General features: G+C 40.6%; 1 protein-coding gene across 1 annotated transcript in view; it reads right to left on the bottom strand.

Annotated features, from left to right (window-relative positions):
* LOC137434314 (CREB-regulated transcription coactivator 1) overlaps nucleotides 1-22,570 on the bottom strand; it is a 180,377-nt gene that overhangs the window by 11,788 nt on the left and 146,019 nt on the right. The window contains exons 8-13 of the mRNA XM_068127211.2: nucleotides 7,029-7,198; nucleotides 5,312-5,451; nucleotides 1,812-1,997; nucleotides 843-935; nucleotides 489-563; nucleotides 172-367 (exon numbers count right to left, since the gene is read on the bottom strand). Coding sequence (XP_067983312.1) covers nucleotides 172-367; nucleotides 489-563; nucleotides 843-935; nucleotides 1,812-1,997; nucleotides 5,312-5,451; nucleotides 7,029-7,198 — 860 coding nt within the window. The remainder of the gene's footprint in view (nucleotides 1-171; nucleotides 368-488; nucleotides 564-842; nucleotides 936-1,811; nucleotides 1,998-5,311; nucleotides 5,452-7,028; nucleotides 7,199-22,570) is intronic.

Here is a 22,570-nt window from a genome sequence, read left to right as displayed (position 1 = left end):
GTACGATTTATCACAGAAAATTTTGATGAAAATACAAACAGTACACAGGGACAAAAATATAACATATTAAGAATGAATATCTTTGGTTATATATCCACAAGATAGAGGAAGAAGGGCCACACTGAGCAACAATCACAAAAGCTATTGGTCTACCACAAGTACTGCCCATACCAGTAAGTATGATGTTTGGGATGGGACCGCCAAGATTGTTATAATGTGCGGCCTGTTTCCCAGCAATGTCTTGAGCAGCGGGGTAGTCCAATATTCCAGCATGAGAGTAGGTGAGGGCGGTACCACTATCCAGCAGGCAGCCTGAAGGCAGACTTATGCCTCCCAGAGGGTTCTCAAACATATTGAACTGCTCCAGCTGATAAAATAAATTGAATGGGAAAGAAAATAAAGAGGCAGAGAATGAACAAGCTTTTTTTCAAGAGGAGAGAATGCAAACAAATACAAAACCCCCCCACTTTTCTCAGTCACTCACTCACCTGATGGGAGAGGGCAGTAGCTTGCCTTGACTGGTCATAGTAGCCATCACCAAAAATGCTGCCCAAAACTGAAGTCTAAATAAATAAAAGCATAAAAATAAAATAAAATGTTTCTATGTCATTTTGTTGCCTTCCCTGTAAGCAAGTGGATTTAATAACTGCTACCCACAATGCAACGTTTGTCTTTTGATTTTAATCTCAGACACACCGCTTGACATCCATTACAATTACATGACATCTCCAAAGTCACGGTTCCTCATTATCTTCACTCATGCAAATAGGGTGTCCGAGAACGAGAAGTAAAAACTAAATAGTGAAGCGAGTAAAACAGCTGAGGGTAAAACGAGACCTGACCTGTGGAGATGTTCCAGGTGAGAAGCCTTGGTTAGAGACTGGAGATGTGGGGGACTGGTTGGTCGGGGTGCCAGCATTACTGTTTCGATATTGCTGTGGTGAGCATTAATGAAGGTGCATGGCTTCAATAGGACAAAAGTTCAAGCATTTAATTCTTGCCTTTAAGATTAAAAAAAATGCATCATTACGAACAAAATGCCATAACCGAAGCCTTCAATGTGAGTGAACCGAAAGTTAGATCTCTGAAGAGACATGGCAATGAGACTTGGCTTCAATAAGTTAGATACATGACATGAAAATTGTTCTCGGAACACCATTTTCAGAATTAAAAAGAAGAAAGCTTTCTGCTCTTTAACACATAACAACAAGAAAGAGCAACCAGAGATTGCAGACCATCCAGACCAGAGAACGTGTTTTTCAGTGGTTTTTAAGGCTTTTGTGTTAAAACAAATATGGCAGCCGAACCACGTGACCGTTGACATAATCTTTTTTTTTTCTCCACCAATTATCTCTAGATTATGCTCAAGAAATTTAATCTTGATCGATGAAGTTTTGTACTTGTCGAATTATGACGGAGGCACTTATTCCAATATTCCATCATCATTAACATATGTTATTCCACATGAAGAGTTATTTACAATGAGCCACGTCTCAATTTTTTCTATGCAGCACTTTCGGAGATATAGAGGTGCAATGTTTTTCGGTTTTTTCCAATATGGCGCCTGTACCACGTAACCTATGACGTCATAATTATCATTAAAAATTATACTGGATGAGGCGCACCTATGGTGAAAATTACCTGTCAAACGGACCAACGGTTGCAGAGAAAATCATATTTATTCTGTGCGGACAAACAAACAGACAAACAAACGGACTGAAATGCAATACCCTCTCCTTTGGCGAGGGTAAATATGTCAACAGAACTCTGGGTAGACAGGAAAACATTTCAGGGAGTCAGTGGTTACTCACGGTGCCCGTAGGAATATCCCGGTTGAGTGGGTTAGGAGCTGGGATTGGTTGGGGAACTGTGGGGGCAGAATGTTCTTGTGCAGAAGGTTGTGAAACTGGAGGGGGTTGGACAGCAAGTGGACTAAAGAATGCATATGACGAGGCAAGGGTATCCAAGCCCAAAACGGCAGCATCCAACTCCAAAGCCTAAAAGCAAAAGCAACAAACATAAACAAAAGAGGAATTCAAGACATCATTTTCAAACTTTTGCTCATTGTGGAAGACAGAAAAGCAAGTTGAGCTTGTTCATTTCAGGAAACTTATATCATCATCAATTTGCATAACCCAGCGAAGGAGCATCGGAAACATGTCATAAACATGTCATTCTAAGCTGAGAGTATTCCTTGACAGGTGAATTAAAGTTAAAAAGTCAAATAATATTTTTTGAAGATGTAGGATAGGATGGTATAAGGGCTGTTTTCATTTGAAGTTGACCCCCAATACTGCCAGTAGGGAGGTGTAGGAAACTCATTCATGGCTATAGGAAGCACTTGACTGCAGTTATTTTGTCCAAAGGCCGTGCTACCAAATATTAAGTCTCGGATGTCAATAATTTTGTTAATGCCATTTCTTTTTTTCTGATTTAAAAGGATATATTAAGTTCTAAATCAAAAACAAAGGTTCTGTAATATTAACAGTAAAATAAGGAATTATGGAGACCAAATACTTTCGTCAATTTCAACTTATTTTTCGAGAAAATTGTGGGTTATTTGAAAAAAGTGCAAGGGTGCCAATATTTTTGGCCACGACTCTATAGGTGCATAATCAGTCAAGGGTTGCCAGAAACTTCTCCACCTTCACGGGTGCAAAAGACCCGAGGAGCAGTTGGGTGTGAGTGGGTAGGGTGCGTGCAGGGAGCGAGGTGAGGTGGACACAAAATTTCAAAGCAAACATGGAATTGAGGGATCCAGCCTTCTCACCAGTATTGTCGACTGTGGTTCCATTTGAAGATAGGGAAGGGATGGAAAGGGAGCATACTCCAGAGACAGACTTGACAACGCACCACCAGGTTTTAGAGGAGGGAGACAATTTGAAAGCTCAATATTGAGGTTGGACAGATGTTCTTTTCTGGCTCTACTGAGAGTGGACACAGTTTTTTGTGGGCTTTGTGGAATGAATGTGGTGAGATTGCCTTCAGATGAGTTTGCTTTCCAGAAAGAGAAGGTAACTTGTTTCACAGCAACAACATTAAAAACAATCGAATATAAGCTTGTCATAACAAAATATAAAAAGCAAAAATGCAGCTGGTTCAAAAGTACGTGAGAGAATAAATAACTCTTAATATAAGCTTGTCATGGATCCAATTATTCAGAAATGAGTCACTTTCCATTTACATATGCTTAGGCCGTTCAGGTTGTGCATAAACTTATCTTCCCACCTATAACGTCACTCGGTAGAGTGCATAACTCTCCAGGCTGAATAGTTTATATGTTTTGTATCCCACTGATTGGCCGGATCTGGAACTGAACTTGAACCAAAATCGAATCGGCTTGTTCTTGTCGCCTACCCAACTCCTCCACCAAGTTGTGCATCACCTTTTTGAAAAATAATGCTATACTTGTAGGTAGTAGGTTGTAGACCGCAACCGCCCAAGGTAGTACCACCATTCTGACTTATGAGCGTTAAAGTGGTGCCCGGTACCATCTTACACTCTCCGCGTCAGGATTACTAGTCTTGCTTTCTGTCTCACTCAAACTATAGCTACCGGGCTAGCTTTAATCTCTCTTTCTCACAAACAAACATCATACACTTTTCATCATACACTTTTCATCATACACTTTCCTTCTCTATTATTTCAGGTCTTCTTTATATAAGGTCTTTATTTTCCTTCTCTCGATGAGGGCTATATAGTCTGTGCCTGGAGCCTTCAACATAAAAAAAATACTGCATATAGTTTTTGGCCCCATCACTCAATAGTGAAGAATCACTTTAGAATTAAAAATTATCTGGTGCAGATCCAGATTTAGATCTTCACCGAAATTGAATTGAATCATCCTTGTCACCTCCTCCCCCCAAGCCCTCTCCCTCCCACAGATCTCCCGATGTCCCTGTTCTCTACTGTTGTACTTGTGTGCTTCCCTCTCTCTTCCCATCTTGTCCAACACTCCCTTTATTATATGTTTTATGTGTCAGTTTTTTTTTTGTGATTAATGCTCTTACATGAGCCTCGATCTTGTATAGAAAAAAAAAAAATCGTGCAAGTACAATACGTGCAAAGTCGCTAAAGCAAATTGGACCTCAAAAATATTTGGTGGTTGAATTTAGTGATCTGATTTGCAAATCCTGTTCAAATTTGAAGTCAATCGGATGAAAAATGAAGATTTTAGAAATCTCACTAAAGTTGTTGATGTTTGGCCTTTGTTGACCGTTTGGCCAATGTAGACCTAAAAAATAAATGGTGGTTGAATTCAGTGACCTGATATGTTAATCCTCTTCAAATTTTAAATCAATCGGATGAAATTGACAATTTCAGAAATTTGGCCTATGTTGACCTTTTGGCCTATGTTGACCTCAAAAATAATTGGTTGAAATCAGTGACCTGATATGCAAATCCTCTTCAAATTTCAAGTCAATGGAGGATTTTACAAATTTTACTAAAGTTGATGACCTTTGGCCGATGTTGACCTTTTGACCTCAAAATCAATAGGCTTCTTGCTTATGACCAACTAAACCAGTTGGTGAAGTTTCTTGAAGATCGGTTGAAAATTGTGACCTGTAGGTGATTGACATACATAGAAGACAGACAAACAAACAGAGAATAACGCACTCGACCAACCAATATACAGCACTTGAAAAATCTTAGATTTTCCCAAGTACCAAACAGACAAGTGTGAAAAAAAACCTCCGCCTGTGAAAACGTAACACAAACTTGTGGATTTTGAAGTGTGGATGCTTCAAAGGACTGCCTGCATATATTCAGAAACAAAGTGCAAGGGATACCCAAACTCCCAGGACATTTCAGAAACACACCTAGACTAACTCAAATGAGCTGCAGAAAAAACGAGAACGGCACTCAGTAGAGAGCAAACCTCCGCCTGGTTGGCCATATCACTCAATGGTGAAAAATCACTTTAAATAATTCTACTAGCCGGATCCGGATCCGGATCTTCGCCAAAATTGAATCGATTCTTCCTTGTCACACACACAACCTGTCCAACAGGTTTCATCCAAACTCATCCATAACTTTTTGAGATATCCTGCCATGTATCGTTTTTGGCCCGATCTCCCAATGGTGAAGAATCACTTTAAAATTCTAGTAGCCGGATCCGAATCCTCACCAAAATCTAACCATTTCGTCCTTGTCACATACGCTACATCTCTGCCAAATTTCGTCCGAATCTGTTCACAACTTTTTGAGATATTTTGTTCACAAACGGATAAACAAACAAAAACAGACGGACAGACAAGGGTGAAAACATAACCTCCATCCATCTTTGGTGGCGGAGGTAAAAATTGCCAACCTGAGATATTGGTGAAAAGGTAGGTGACCCATGCTTGGTTCCTTGTTTGGGCAATGCATCCTCTCCTGCAAGTTGCAATGCCAGGTTGCTGTTTGAAGCAGTTTGGTTATGGTGTGTGGAGGTCTGTGGAGGAGCCGTCCCTAAAGGAACAATGGGCACTAACATGAGCTCTATACAAGTGTTGTTTTGATATATAGTTGGCTGCATACTGCATAGTTATATAACATACTATAACATACTGCATACTGCATAGGTATATAACATACTGCATAGTCACAAAAAGTACCCCATGTATAAGCAGACGGAAACACTGGTCAGAAATAATGGGCCCGTGTCCATGTTAGAGTAACTTTACTATGAACTAATGTATACCATTATCCAATTTAGTGAGTAAAAATGATTGTAATAATAGTAACTAAAATTGCAAGCAGTGCTGTCGGCTTCCAAGCTGTCACCCACAAGGAGCCCGATTCATATGTTTTCAGGGAAAATGAAGCCCAAATCGATCATCAGCAGAAAAAATAACATGTAAAGTATGTTGCTTTTGTTACCCATTCAGCATCAGCGGCCCAAACTACTAATTTTGTCAAATTTCAGCATTTTGTGATTACGTAACATATTTGACCGATAGCCGCAGCTTCCAGAATTTCTTTTAGAGCAGAAGCTTCAAACTCACACTTTGTTACTGCCAACGGGTGCTCAGGCTGTCTGGCAAATTTCATGATAATTCTGGAAAAAGAAGATTGTTTATGTTTGGGACAAAATCCAAAATGGCCACCAATATAGGACAAAATTAAAAAATAAAAGCCTGTCAGCTTGAAGCCTAATTAATGAGAAATAGTCCCATGAGTGGGCTCTGATGGTCATCTCTTGAGGTTGTAGTTCAAACCTCTGCTGATTTGGGAGAACCCCTCTAGAATCCCCCCGATCCGAAATTGGAAAAGGTAAGACCGAGTGATCCTGCGGACCATGGAATAGAAGGGCTGTATCAGGTTTCAGAGCAATCAGTTGGTAAATAAGGGTCAAGTAGTGATCCAAAGTTTCAGATAGTAATCCGCCCCCCTGCCCAGCTTTCACCCTCCTTGGGAGCCCCCATAATCTGAAATCAAAAAATTTAAGACTGATCGATTGGGCGAGCCATCAAGTAGAAGGGCTGTTTTCAAAGCAATCAGTTGCTAAATAAGGAATGAGTAGGGATGCATCTTTATATGTGCAATCCATGCTTTTCAAAAAAAAAACAGAAAAAAAAACCCCGCATCGCCGCATCAATTCTGGAACTTTGGTCTGACCAGAGACCAGCAATATATTTTTTTCGGCCTAACATAGATAATATTATTTTAATAGGGAACCTCTTCCCCTCCACACCAACCACTCAACCCCCTCCTGAAAAACTCCTCCAACATTAATATAAGAAATAGGTGTAACAGCATTTACAAATACATTAACCCCAGGTAACAACTCGTTGACAAAAGCTGTACACATCAAAAAATTGCACAGTCTTGGCCCAAACAGATTATTTGTAATTTGCTTTTTCACGATCTGTTGATAACCATCTTTCCTGACACATTTAAAACAAGTTCTCAAAAGATGTGGATAAAAAGCCAATGTAACAACTTGTTTAGATTCAGGTATTCAAATACAGATTGATGAAACAGTTGATTGTCCAAAATGCTCGCCCATCCCTTACTTGGAGACCATGTTTGTGCATATTGTATACCTCCAGATGGAGTCAGAACAGGAAAAGAGATTTCATCAGGGTCAAGTGGTGTAGGCAATGGTGAAGGGAAGTGCAAGTTTGTGAGGTCGGGCAGTGATCCACCAGTATTGAGGACACCAGCTGGTCCCGGAGGCGCTGAACTGACGTTGTCTTCTCCGGAAGGAAAGATGCTGATAGATAAACAAAGAAATAAAAATTTAAACCAGAGCTATGTATGTGACCAGTTCCGCACATTTAACCAAAAGGGAAAAGCATAATGATAATAAATTGCTATGTAAACCTGCATCAACCAGCAAAAAATTCACTTGATACATGCCCAGGACCCGAAAGAACATCAGGCAGCAAATATTAGAAAAAGCTTTTACCATAAAGATTGAGACATCTTTGGAAGGCAAAGGCCGAAGCCCAGGGTCTGTTGCTCTCACACTGCGGGCCAGTGGTGGTCTCTCTGTTTCCTACTATCTATTCTCCAACATTGCTACCCTTGCTCTCCCAGTCCTCTGGCCTTCCCTATCTACTCCAGGATTGCATTCTTCCAGTAACCCACTCCTGGTTAAACTTTCAAAGTCTAGGATGTCTGCACACCTCAATTATATTGTACCTCATATCTCCTATCTATGCAAAACCACCTTCCATAGGCTGTTCTGTCTCACTCTTTCCTCCAGGGCCTCAAGCAATCAGTGCACTGCCATGTCTTGGCATCCCCAATTCTGACCGATCATCTGTATTACCCGCTTTAAACTCTCCTAACTCAACCATCTTACTTGCTCGTTTCAGTGTTTCCTCCACTACTCCCTTTCCTCTTATCCTGTCTCTTCATTCCCTTGTTCAGGGTCCCCACGCTACTGGGAAAACGGGAAAAGAGCGGAAGATTGAAAACGTATTTCCCCAGCCAGGAAAACCAATGAAAAATGGTTAAAATACCAATGAAGTCGGGAAATTGCCGGGATTTTTGGCAATGTCGACTTTGCCAATTGTGGAAATTCTCAAGTTGCAGCAACATCTGGAAACATTCGCGAGGCATTCGGAAAGGTCCAGCAATAGTCAATTTGGTTGGCAAGGATGAAACTTCCGGTCGAAAGGCGACATTTCCTGATTTCCTCGCGGTCTCACAATTGGCATTGCATCAAACTATTTATTTTCAGCGATCACGTCACAATTGCATGGTAAGTTTATACGTTTTTAAATATAATTAAATTCCATCCATTCCCTTTGTTTCACATTCAATTATCTAAAATTATTTGTTTGTACAGTATTGTGCACACACTGTAGTTAGCAATCAACTTAATTGCAAATAGAGTCATCAAATATCACATTGACAATGTTGGTGGCTTAGAAAACGTGATCATAACCAAGGTGCTGTTAACCTCAAGTTTATCTTGACAAAAAGGAGGAAGAGGAAAAGGCTAAAAAGTCTGAAAAAATAAAGCTTGCTGAGAAAGAGGTTGGGGTGCTGCGGAAAGAGAAAACAGCTGGAGAGTGATATAGACTTACTAATGAAGGATGCTGATGCATCATCTGAAAAAGCAGAGCAGTTACAGAGTTTTAGCCATTTGATTAAGGTAAACACTCTACGAAGAGCACAAAAAGACTAATAAGAAAAAGAGCAATCAGAGATTGCAGACCCTCGCCAGGACGTGTTTTAGTGGTTTTTAAGGCATTTGTGTTGAAACAAATATGGCGGCCGAACCACGTGCCCGATGACGCCATCATTATTTTTTTTCCCCCAACCAATTTATCCCGAGATTACGCTCAAGAAATTTCATCTTGATCGGATGAAGTTTTGTACTTGTCGATTTATGACGTCATAATGGAGGTGTTGGAACCCATCTGTGGATCGGTCCCATCGGCCGATGGGTCTGACCCGTTTGGCGACCCATCTGTGGATGCACGAGAAATGACAATGCAGACCCATCGGCCGATGGGTCTGCGCCATCTGCGGATGTGTTGTTCACCTTGAAGGAATGTGTTGACAGAATGGTGCTCTTAAATCAGGTACACAGTCATTGGAATTACATGTGGTAGGAATTTAACAGAGATGATTTTTTAATGTTTTATTATCTATTTCTACCCATCTATTTATACATTTTGTCAATACATTTTGTAATTCACAGATACATGGCAGTTTTAGTAAAGCTTTACATAACATACTCAACATTCATACAAAACATTAGGTGTTCTTCTGATAATGGCGGAGGGGAATGGTGGCAGGGTAGACATCATCATCATCACCTATGACATCATCATTAACACATTTTATTCCCCATGGAGAGTTCTTTACAATGAGCCATGTCTCGAATTTTTCTATTCAGCACTTTCAGAAATATAGAGGTGCAAATTTTTGGTTTTTCCAAGATGGCGGCCGAACCACGTGACCGATGACGTCATCATTATTATTTTTTTCTCCACCAGGTTATGCCGTCATGTCGCTCAAGAAATTTCATCTTGATCGGATTAAGTTTTGTACTTGTCGATTTATGATGTCATAATGGAGGCACCAATGACATAATCATTAACACATTTTATTCCCCATGGAGAGTTCTTTACAATGAGCCATGTCTCAATATTTTCTATACAGCGCTTTCGGAGATATAGAGGTGTAAAGTTTTTCGGTTTTTCCAAGATGGCGCCCATACCACGTGACCTATGATGTCATAACTATCATTAAAATATTCTACATGTGGAGTTGCACCTATGGTGAAAATTTATTGTCAGTCTTACCAACGGTTGCAGAGAAAATCATATTTATTCTGTGCGGACAAACAAACCGACAGACAAACAAACAGACAGACAGACAGACAAACGGGCTCAAATGAAATACCCTCTTGTCTGGCGAGGGTAATTACTGGGAGAAGTGGTTGAAGAGTTGGAAGGAAAACACAACTCTTGGCCAACATTTGAAGATATGGAGCATCAAGTCCAAAAGCAACAAAAACCGTCTTCTTATTATTGTGGGTTGGCTGGGGGAAGCTTGGCCCGAGTCATTCACGAACCAGCTGGCCAGGCCTAACGTTCAACTAGGGTTAGGAAAGGAATTTGTAATTTGTTCATGGTGCCGCCGATAGCTCGCCGACTCTTCCTGAAGGACACCGTGGGATCTTTAACATCCACCAACTAAGGGGACAGGACGCCCGTTTAATGTCCATCCGAGAGACGGCACACCCATTGACGAATCACCTTGCCTGTGAAATACCGGGATGACAGTTTATAGCTGAGATTCAAAGCCAGGCTGGACATCTTAGAGGTACCTGAGTGTGAGATGAAAAACTGCATATACTGTAAATGGACTATGAGTGGTAAACGTTAATTTTGAAGCATGTTTTGTGTTGGATTACACTCTGACTCAATTACTCGGATGACAATTACATTCCAGGCAGTTGTGGAATTCAATACAGACACAACTTTGTCTTTGGGGTGTAATATCAAATTACATAACGAAACAGATATGTTGTAGTTTTCCTTTTATCTCAATAATGACTATCTGGTGTCAGCGATGAATTTATCGTCAGTACAACGAAACAGCTTAGAAAACCGATGCTAATAACTTATTGAGCGTATTTTCTGTAGAAATATTTCACCTTGAAAAAAAACTTGGAAAACACCAGGTATTTTAACCTGCGCCAAAGAAGGCGGATGGAGGTTATGTTTTCACCCCTGTCTGTTTGTCTGTCTGGGAACAAGATATCTCAAAAAGTTATGGACAGATTTGGACGAAACTTGGTGGACAGGTTGGGTGTGTGACAAGGACGAAATGATTCGATTTTGGTGAAGATCTGAATATGGATTCGGACACGAGAATTATTTAATTTCACCATTAAGAGATCGGGCGAAAAGCGATATATATATATATATATATATATATATATATATATATACACACACGAGGTGTGTTCAAAAAGTATGCGACCTTAATTTGTCGTGCGTAAACAAATGAAGCTAGGGAGGCGTTGATTGGTGCACGTATGTAGGCGATCCTAATGCGCACGCATGAATTTTTTCCCACCTGCAGAAGCTGTCATTCGACGGCAGACCGCCGATGAGTGAGAAGTGTAAGTGAGCGCTGTCGGATTTTCGTTTTTGACAAAATGACGGAAAAACTTGAACAACGCTACTGCATCAAATTTTGTGTAAAGCTTGGCGATTCCTAAGTGGAAACGATCCGCAAGATTCAACAGGCCTTCGGGGACGAAGCAATGAGCACCACACAGATAAAGGAGTGGTACAACCGCTTCAAAGATGGCCGCACATCAGTGGAGAGTGAAGCACGTTCGGGTAGGCCCTCAACATCCCGAAATGAGATCGTCATTGACCAATTGAGGACCCTGGTGATGCAGGATCATCGAATCACGATCAGAGAACTTGCAGACGAGGTGGGCGTCAGCATTGGATCCGTTCATTCCATTATGAAGGAGGATTTGGGCTTCAGGAGAATCTCAGCGAAGTTCATACCAAAGCTGCTAACGATTGAGCAGAAGCAACTCCGTTTGGAGATCGCACAGGACATGCTGGAGACTGTGAACAGCGATCCCAGCTTCCTCAACACAGTGATCACTGGCGATGAGTCCTGGGTTTATGGGTACGACCCAGAAACCAAGTTGCAGTCATCACAATGGAAGCATCCAACATCCCCGAGGCCAAAAAAAGCAAGGCAGGTCCGCAGCAATGTCAAAGTCATGCTGATCGTCTTCTTCGACTCCAGTGGCGTGGTTCATCACGAGTACGCACCACACGGCACAACCATCACCAAGGAGTATTACCAAGAGGTTCTGCGTCGCCTTCGTGATGCTGTGCGACGCAAACGGCCGGACCTGTGGGCAGCGGGCAATTGGCAGCTCCATCACGATAACGCACCCGCCCATTCTTCACATTTGATACAGAGTTTCTTGGCCAAACACAACACACCTGTGCTTCGTCAGGCTCCCTACTCTCCCGACATGGCTCCGTGTGACTTCTGGCTTTTCTCCAAGCTGAAAATGCCCCTGAAAGGGACCAGATTTCAATCCAGAGAAGACATCATGCGGAATGCGACGGACCAGCTGTGCGCCATCCCAAAAGAGGCGTTCCAGCGCTGCTTCCGACAGTGGCAGAACCGTTGGGAGAAGTGTGTGGCAGCCCAAGGGGACTACTTTGAAGGAGATTAGTGTAAGCTTGTTGTATCTGGATACGAGTATTTTTTATGAACAAAGGTCGGATACTTTTTGAACACACCTCGTATATATATATATATATATATATATATATATATATATATATATATATATATATATATATATATATATATATATATATATATACAGACAGACTTGGCATTTAATATGGAATATTTGTTTTTTCTTGATTTGGGTTTACTTTCTTAACTCAGTATATCAATCTGGTGAGTTTATTTTGCACTTTGGTGATTTATTTGTTAAAAGAACCATGTCACTGATTGTCTGTCGCAGCAAGAAGTCAACAACAGGATTATATCACAGGTGGCGTGGCAAAATGTACGGACAGGTGCATTTGATGATTGGCTTCACAGTCGGGTATGCAAGGGTTGTTGCGTTCTGTATTGGTGGAAAACAACTGCTGTAAGTCTCCAAAAGTTATTGCCGCTTCCTCTGGAGATGGTCCGTCAACTCAACAATGCTGTTTGTCATGGAGTGGTGGCTTTACGAAATTACGGTATGAAACAGCGTGCTATTGCTCAGCAGTATGGCATCACTCAAGGTCAGGTGTCAAAGATCCTGAAACGAAATGCTCAGAGGGGTGTCCCTACTCCAATACCGAGGCCAGGACGTCCCCGCAGAACCACAAGGAGGGATGATCGCCAGCTGCACCGGTTAGTCCGCAATGGCCGTACCAAGTCAGCTAATTGGCTTAGGGCTGAGTGGCAGCAACTGACAAATGTGCCTGTATCCAGAAGGCTAGTCAACCAACGACTGGTTCAAGCAGGCTATCGTGCCAGGCGTCCCCTGAGAAAGCCAGGCCTGACCAGACAACACCGCCAGCGCCGATTGCAGTGGGCCAGAGAGCACCGTCAATGGCAGCCAGGACACTGGAATCACATGATCTTCAGTGACGAGTCTAGATTTCTGGTCTATCGTCAAGATGGCCGCGTCCGAGTGCGCAGACAAGTGCATGAAGCCTACAACAAAGATTGTATAGTGCCAAGAGTCCAAGCTGGAGGTGGTGGGGTGACCGTTTGGGCTGCTTTTCATGCAGGGGGCAAAACTGACCTGGTTGTTCTGAATGGAAACCTGAACCAGTTCAAGTGCAGGGCCATTCTGGAAGAAACATTGCTTCCATTTGCTCGTGCAGCCTTTCGAGGAAACTTTGTCTTCCAAGATGACAATACACGGCCTCATCGTGCTCGCATGATCCAACACTTTCTTGCTGACCGTGGTGTAGAGCATATGGAGTGGCCTGCCATGTCCCCGGATATGAATCCGATAGAGAACTTGTGGGCAGAATTAACACGTAAAATCGACCACTTGGACCAGCAGCCGACCTCTGTGCGTGAATTGCAGCAGACTATTGTCACTGCATGGCAAGCGATTCCTGTCCAAACCTTGGCAAATCTCGTGAACAGCATGCCTCGACGTGTACGTGCTCTCCTCAATGCTCGTGGGGGTTACACGAAGTACTGAACTGTAATTTTACTGTTCGTAATCCCAGTCGTAATTTAACTTTTGTTTTTGTTAAAAAAAAAATTGGCTAATGTGCAAAATAAAGAGATACTTCTGGAAAACGTACAGAAGTTTAACACAGTACTGTCCGTGAATTGAGTTCGATATCAGTTTACATCACTTTCAAGGATCAATTTATTTGTTTCGAAATGTCAAATGTGGTTTTTGTTTCTTTTAAAGGTCACATTAACAAAATCTCGAATAATTTCAACATAATTCCAACGAACTTTTGGTTCTAAGACATCTTGAAAAGTAAGTTCACCCCCACAAAAAAAATATTCCATATTAAATGCCAAGTCTGTATATATATATATATATATATATATATATATATATATATATATACAGTATATATATATAACATATGTTTATGGATGAGTTATGACTAAACTTGGTGGACGAGTTTGTTTGGTGACAAGAACAAGCCGATTCGATTTTGGTTCAGGTTGGAATGCAGATCCGGCCTATCAGTGGGATACAAAAAGTAAACTGTTCAGCCTGGCGGAGGTATTGAGATTGTTCTAGTTTGTGGCAGTTTTGAACATGACTAAAATTATCAAAGACAATTCATCAAGGTTTTAGAAGGCCACATTGCAGTGGAAACATGGGATGGAGGGTGGTACGTATAGTCGCCTGGGACTTAACTTTGTCGGGGCGATGTTGGCTCAGCTATAGTTTTCGACGTTGGTCCAACAAAAGTGCTGACGTTGCTCCAACGTTGGCCCAACGGTGTTGTGTTAGCTGGGTAGTTTGCTCAATTGGTAGCCCGTTCCTCATTGAGCTGTCTAGTCTCTAGTCTATGTTCACTCCCCCGATTGGATCTCAACAAGCTAAGAACTGCCATTCTGATGCAGTGCCAGAAGGGGGCGGTGAGAGTCTCATTGAAATAAGTATACATCGTTGGCCTTCGTATCTGTATTTAGGTTGTGAACACCTAAAGTGTGAACACCTAAATGCATAACCGCACTAAAGAAATCCACGATATTTCAAAAAAAGTAGGTCATTGCGTGCCCCGGCTAAATTCCCTGCTTGGAATGAACTGTGTAATCGGCACTACTTGCAGAAGAAGGTGGGAGTGCGAAAGTGTGGATATGGCACCGGAATGATTGGCCAAATGGCCTTCCCTTGTGCTGTAATTCACAATATTACCTTTGGCACTTACAATGCGAGACGCCTGCACTATGGTTGCTTAACTAGAGTTGATTAATTCAATGTGATATGTTTTAGTAAAGTGACTTTAATAAATTAGAAAAACATCAGATTGGGACATTGCATGACTACAATGAGGAAGAGCGCATTAATTACTGCATTGTGTGGATAATTGCTGGAAAGTATCGTTAATACGCGAATGACACATCCATTAATCTCGACATGGCAAAGCAATGGCAGCGAGACCTTCACACATCAGTCTCAAGTGAGCATGACCCTCCATGTTACACATATCGTAATTAAAGGCAATAATAATGATCTGATATTCAGAATACAATGTTTATCAAGATTAAAATTGAATTAGCAAATTTGTATAAGGATGTTGTTTCAGTTACTGGACAGAAGGCAAGAGGATATATGAGCAAACAAGAGAGGGAGATGGAAATGCAGATCACTAATGATGGGTCATTCTGATCAAACAGGCATCGAGTGGGCCTTGTTATAAAATAAAGGCACAAGTGTGACATCATTCATATCTTTGGAACCAAATGCATAACTCGTTTTCACAATCAAATACTAGTCTTCGTGAAGGTTAAGGTCCTTCATATATTCTTTGAAACAAACAAAAAAAAACATACTATTTTTTCACTGAATAAAGGCCATCTCACCCTTAACGTCAATGGTCCCCTGTACCTTTTTTTTTTTTTGTATACAAGATCGAGGCTCGTGTAAGAGCTAACATTAATCACAAAAAGACAAACTGACAAATAAAACATGAGATAAAGGGAGCGGGAGACAAGATGGGGAGAGAGAGGGAAGCACACAAGTACAACATTTGAGAGCAGGGACATCGGGAGATCTGTGGGAGGGAGAGGGCTTGGGGGACGAGGCATGGGAAAGGGGGGAGAGGGTGGGAGAGGTATAAAACACACGGACACTGCTAGGACTTCCAGGAAAGAAGTCGGAATTTCAAAAAAGTGGATCTGGGGTGGATTAACGGGGGTAGAAAAGATCAAGGTTTTGGATGGGGGAAGATAAGAGATGGTGGTGAATAGCTGTTTGAAAGACCTGGAGGGAGGAGTGGGATTGAATAGAGTGAGGTACCTTACTTCCCATTGTGGATAACATACTCTTATCAGCTTTTAGTTGAAAAAAATCTATTATGTAACTTGTTTTGTTGAATAGCCTACAGAGAAGAAGAAGAAGAAGACATAAAGACATAAAATGCCATAAAAAGACATAAAATGTCATAGCCCTCGTAATCCAGTCAAATTAGTCAATTTAGAAGCCTAACCCATCACTAATTGGAAAAGATGGTTTCTCTGTTGGATTCTCCTCTGATATACCCCAGGAATACCATATCAAAAATAGAGATGAATGGGAGGAGTGGAAGGGGTCTAAATATGCTAATTTATGTTAATTAGGTCCGAACATCAAAGGAACAAGCTAAACAAGAAGAAATCTTGCATTTGTCTCAAGAATAATCAATTTAATGCTACCCAACTTCATCAATAGTATTGTTAGAAATGATAGAAACTCAAATTAGGTACCGACTTGGATTATTACCTGATTATGTAATCATAATTATGCTAATTAAGTGTCGCCATTAATGAAAAACCGTCTTTTTCTATTATAGTCAGTGCATGTTTTAGGTGTGCCTATTTTGTCCTGTTTGGCATCCCATAAATTTCTCCTCCAAACAGCAGTGCCATCTATACTGAAATCCAGGTAATTAGAAGATTAAAACAACGGGAGCTTCCTCCATACTGTTTTGATTGGAATCATGATTCTTGATTGTTTCTTCCTTGTCATTCTGATTTGATGAAGAAATTACTAGTAAAGATGAATGTTGGTACTTTGTGGCGTGTACAGGTGAGTTTTTAGGAACTTTAAAAAAGTCACCTTGGTAAAGCCTAATGCATGTCTGCATGTGCTGACATTCCTTCCTATGTGATGCCATTTGGGCATTTATGGCAATAATTGGTGAGGTTTTTGTCAAGTATGCTGATCTTTTACTTTCATTACTGGTATTGTGTATCCTCAGCCATCAATTTGGACGTCTGAAATGTATTCAGCAGATGTAGCTCATTGCATTGTGACACCAGAACTTAATTACCTATCATACTTAAAGCTATTTTTCAGGAATTTGCTGCATAACAGAAATGGAGGAGTGTGTCATATGCCGTAAAAGCCTTGCTGCAGGCGGGGAGACCGTTACTCTTCGACCATAAGGAAGTGAAGGCATCAATCGTGCGAGTGAAAAGCGGGGCAGACATTAGAACGAAAGAGGGACAACGTGTTCACATTGCGTGCCGTTTAGGTTTAGTTTTTGGCAAACAGTGAACAAGCAGAGGTTCATAAACATTTTGAGTGAGAAACTGGAGAGAGCAGGATGTGTCATCCAACAGGCAAAGGGAGATGCTGATACGCTGATTGCTATGACTGCAGTAAAATCTGCAGAGTATGTCGACACTGTTCCAGTAGGAGAGGACAAAGACTTACTTGTGCTTCTTTGCTATCACGCAAAGAATCTTCCAAACGCAATCTATTTCAGACCAGAACCAAAGTCAAATTCAAATAGCTGCAGAGTATGGGACCCAAAGAAGACGAGGGATATCCTAAAGGAAACTGCATGCGAAAACATTCTATTTGCACATGCCATTTCAGGTTGCGACACAACTTCTGGACTGTTTGGGGTTGGAAAACCACTTGCGTTCAAAAAGCTGCTTAACAATTCTAAGTTCAGGAAGCACGCAGAAATCTTTTTGGCTGGTCCAGATACCCCGCATCATCAAATTATTGAAGCTGGTGAGAATGCACTTGTGTGCCTCCATAATGGAGGGGAAAATGACAGCCTGGACACACTTATATGCCAGCGGTTTAAAGAAAAAGTTGTCAGGTGTTCAAAGGCGGTTCAGGCACAGGTTTTGCCTCCAACCTCAGCTGCGGCAAAGTACCACTCCCTACGTGTTTTCTAGTAAATCAATGAATGGAAAGGATAAAGTTCCAGACGAAATGCCACTGACTGGGGATGGAAGGAGAAGGATGGCAAATTCATTCCAGAACTAGAGCTTCCAGGGAAGCAGAACTCAACTGAACTGACTGGACAACTTTAAAGTAGGTCAGGTCTCACATGCCAAGTTTGATGAAAATTCGTCAATATAAGTAGTGTAATAATGTTGCTTCTGGGACACCTCCGTTTAACATGGGAAATCCCTATCTAATGTCATTTACCCCCTTGTCTTTTTCAAAAATCATAAACACCTCTATTTCTCCCACCCTCATCTTTATGAACCTTTTGTCTGTAGTACCTATCCTTAATGTTGTTCATTAGACCACTCAAACACTACAAATATTTGTTTTCTCTTATAGACCTATCATCCTTCTTCTACATATCATCTGGCAGATTAATCTTTGACCCACTCAAACATTGACCCATTCACTTCCATATTAATTCTTTCCCTCCCTCATTGCCCCTAAACACCTATATTTCTCTCACCCTGTTCTTTACGAACCTTCTAACCTTTTGACATGTTATCCTTATTCATTAGACCACTTAAACACCTGTGATCCTTCTGACCTCATGGACCTTTTAACCTTTTACTCTTAATATCATCTGGTGAATATAACCCACTCAAACAACGACCCTACAAATATTTGTTTATGCGTGGGAAATAATTTAATTCTCCTACAACTCTCTTCACCATCTAATATATTAACAAAAAATATGTTTGAGTTTGGTTCTTTATTAAGATATTTTAACTGAGCTAAGATAAAATGGTAAACCTCCCTCAATGTTCTTGTTTGAGCGCCTCCAGTGCCACATACCATTTTTTGGTAAGCTCCGCCCACTTTTTGGTAAACCACGTCCATTTTTTTACTAAGCCCCGCCCACTTTTTGTTAAGCCACGCCCACTTTTTACTAAGCCTCGCCCACTTTTGCTAAGCTCCGCCCACTTTTGCTAAGTCCCACCCACTTTATAAACTCTTCAGCATTGTATCATTTCCAGGTAATACATTACATCATTTTCAGGGAATTTCCATCACATCATTTCCAGTTAAGACACGCCCAGGGAATTTCCACAGGAAGACACACCCAGTCCTTATAAAAGGCACCGACCACACAGGCTTTTTCAAACACGCTTTCTGCTTCACTTGAGAATGGACTACTATGCCGAAATGGAATGGGATAACTTTGCTATTCCATGGAGTCCTACTACCTGTGTAGAACTCAACCTTCAGATTGATGAACTGGACTCGAACCTCTTATCAATGGAGGTAAGTTTGTTTATTTATTTATTTATTTATTTAATTTTTTTTTTTTTTTTTTTTTTTTTAAGATGAGACTCGTGTAAGAGTTAACAAAGTATATTTTAATATTCATAGAGCTTGATTTATACAAATAAAAAATATTGTATTAAATTAATACATTGTTATTTTCTTTCACAGGAAATTGTATCTGAGATACGAAATGAAAATTCTGCTTTTAACACAACTTGGGATGAAGTTATTTTTTTGTTTGAAGACATTTTGAACAACCAAGACCCCCAGAACGAGTTCTACCTTGATGACCCAGCCAAAGAGTTATACCTTGGAGATCCACAAAATCCTGAAAAAGAGTTTTACCATGATGATACTTGTTGTGAGTTATCAAAACAAAACCCACTGAACAAGTTCTACCTTGATGAGCCAGAATACAAGTCATACATTGGAGACCCACAAATTTCTGAAAATTGGGAAAGGAGAGTTCTCCCTGATGGTCCGCAGTTATACTATGTGAGACACATCATAGAAACCCTAAAAAATTGGGCAAGGAGAGTTCTCCCTGATGGTCCGCAGTTATACTATGTGAGACACATCATAGAAACCCTAAAAAATTGGGCAAGGAGAGTTCTCCCTGATGGTCCGCAGTTATACTATGTGAGACACATCATAGAAACCCTAAAAAATTGGGCAAGGAGAGTTCTCCCTGATGGTCCGCAGTTATACTATGTGAGACACATCATAGAAACCCTAAAAAATTGGGCAAGGAGAGTTCTCCCTGATGGTCCGCAGTTATACTATGTGAGACACATCATAGAAACCCTAAAAAATTGTGAAATGGGAATTCTCCCTGATGGTCCGCAGTTATACTATGTGAGACACATCATAGAAACCCTAAAAAATTGGGAAAGGGAAGTTTTCCCTGATGGTCCGCAGTTATACTATGTGAGACTTATCACGGAAACCCCCAATATTTCTGAAAATTGTGGTTTTACCTTGGGGACTTGGAAAGATGGTTATATTTTTGGAGACTCGGAATGGGGGTTTTGTTTTGATGACTCGGAATGTGATACCTATCTTGGAGGCTCAACAGGAATGTGGTTATACCTTGGGAACTTGGAAAGTTGGTTTTATTTTGGAGACTCTACCTGTGGGGTTCCTCTTGGAGACTCTTTGGATTCTAAAGCAATGAACAATGTTCTTTATTTAATGACGCTTGATTTAAGCAATATCAAGAAAGTTCGAGGAAGAAAATGCTGGAAAATTCTTTCTTCCCATTTCTACTTCTTCAAACTTAAAAGCCTTGAAAGACAGAATTGGAGGAAGAGGAAAAAAAAAAAAAGAAATACGTATTTAAAAAAGAAGAAAAGAAAGATTATGTTAGGGTTTGGGTGGGATTTTGAATGTGAGGGTTAGGGATGGGGTTGGGTTAGGGTTGGGATTTTGAATGTGAGGGTTAGGGTTGGGGTTGGGTTAGGGATGGGGTTGGGTTAGGGATGGGTTGGGTTAGGGTTGGGATTTTGAATGTGAGGGTTAGGGTTGGGGTTGGGTTAGGGATGGGATTGGGTTAGGGTTGGGATTTTGAATGTGAGGGTTAGGGATGGGTTGGGTTAGGGATGGGGTTGGGTTAGGGATGGGGTTGGGTTAGGGTTGGGGTTGGGTTAGGGATGGGGTTGGGTTAGGGATGGGGTTGGGTTAGGGATGGGGTTGGGTTAGGGATGGGGTTGGGTTAGGGATGGGGTTGGGTTAGGGATGGGTTGGGTTAGGGATGGGTTTGGGTTAGGGATGGGGTTGGGTTAGGGCTTGGGTTGGGTTAGGGTTTGTATATTATTATGACTCACTCGCACATACACACACACACAAAAGTTAAGCCCCAACTAAAAAGTTGTGGGATTCTGTGTTTGGGGTTCACAGATTTAAAAACGTATCCCCATTATACACACACAAAAGTTAAGCCCCAACTAAAAAGTTGTGGGATTCTGTGTTTGGGGTTCACAGATTTAAAAACGTATCCCCATTATACACACACAAAAGTTAAGCCCCAACTAAAAAGTTGTGGGATTCTGTGTTTGGGGTTCACAGATTTAAAAACGTATCCCCATTATACACACACAAAAGTTAAGCCCCAACTAAAAAGTTGTGGGATTCTGTGTTTGGGGTTCACAGATTTAAAAACGTATCCCCATTACATTTTATTTATTTATTTATTATTTTCAAGGGTATTATCTGCTTACTTGTGTTTTTTGTAATTCTTGTGAGTAAAATGAACCCAAGATTTCTTCTCCATTTAAATCATATAATTTGTAGGTCCAAGGGACTGTATCCATTACATCAATGATTTTAAATAATTCACGAGTCCATTTTTGTGTATAACCTTTCTCAAAATGACTTTTCCATTTGTATATTCTTACAATATCACCAACTTTAAACTTGGGCTTTCTCAAATTAATCTCCTTTTCATATTCTAATTTTGTAAATGTTTCTGATGGTTTTGATTGTGTTGATGAATGAACTGTATTATTGTAATTATCTACAATATCCTGAATTAAATACACCCATTTTTGAGAACCGAGTTGTGTGAATTTTTTATATAATTTCTCTTTTAAAGTACGATTAAAACGCTCAATAACAACTGCCTTTCCTTCATTAAAGGTGCTGTATAATTTAATACCCTTCCCCTTAAGAAATTTCATGAATATTTTGTTATAGAACTCTGTTCCCTCATCAGTCCATAACTTCTTTGGTTTCCTTTTATCCCGATCAAATATTAGCTTAAAGGCTAACATTAAAGTATCACCCCTTTTATTTTTTAAAGGGACAACCCAGGCAAATCTACTCCTCAAATCAATAACGGTTAAAGCATACCTGTATCCCCTGTCATTATTCAATTCAATTAAATCAGCGGACCATATGTGGTCAGTGTATTTAGAATAAACCTTCCTTCTTTTAAACTTTGTGATTATAGGTTTGTGTAATTCTTCAGCCAAAAGCTCCTCAGTCTTGATGGCATCATTAGAGCCTAATAGTTTTTTGAGGAATAACCAAGACCAAGTTTCAATTTAGCATTTATCAAATTTCTCACAATAAACCTATCAACTTTCTCTCTCAACGTTGGATTTTGTATCAAAGACAAATTATACAACATTTCGCTGTCGGCTTTATGTTTTTCAGTCAACGTAGTGGTATTTCCATAAGCAATATCATGCTTCATACACACTTCGTCAACCCTATTTGTAGGTTTAGACCAAGGTTTAGGATTGTCAGCCTTATCTAATCTTTTATCCAAGTTTGTTCCTGGACCACAGAAAGAATACCCTGGAAGGTGTAATTCCCCTGGAATTCCAGTTGTTGTAAATTTACTTCCTGACAGAAACTTTTGTATGTCTCCTCCACTTTTAGGAGATATGAATTGGCACTTTTTAGAGCCACACACTTGACATATTCCTTTTTGATAAACTCTAT

Source organism: Myxine glutinosa, chromosome 10, assembly GCF_964187855.1.
Source record: "Myxine glutinosa chromosome 10, kmMyxGlut1.1, whole genome shotgun sequence".
In the NCBI taxonomy this organism is placed as follows: domain Eukaryota; kingdom Metazoa; phylum Chordata; class Myxini; order Myxiniformes; family Myxinidae; genus Myxine; species Myxine glutinosa.
This window is presented reverse-complemented; position numbering and strand designations above follow the sequence as displayed.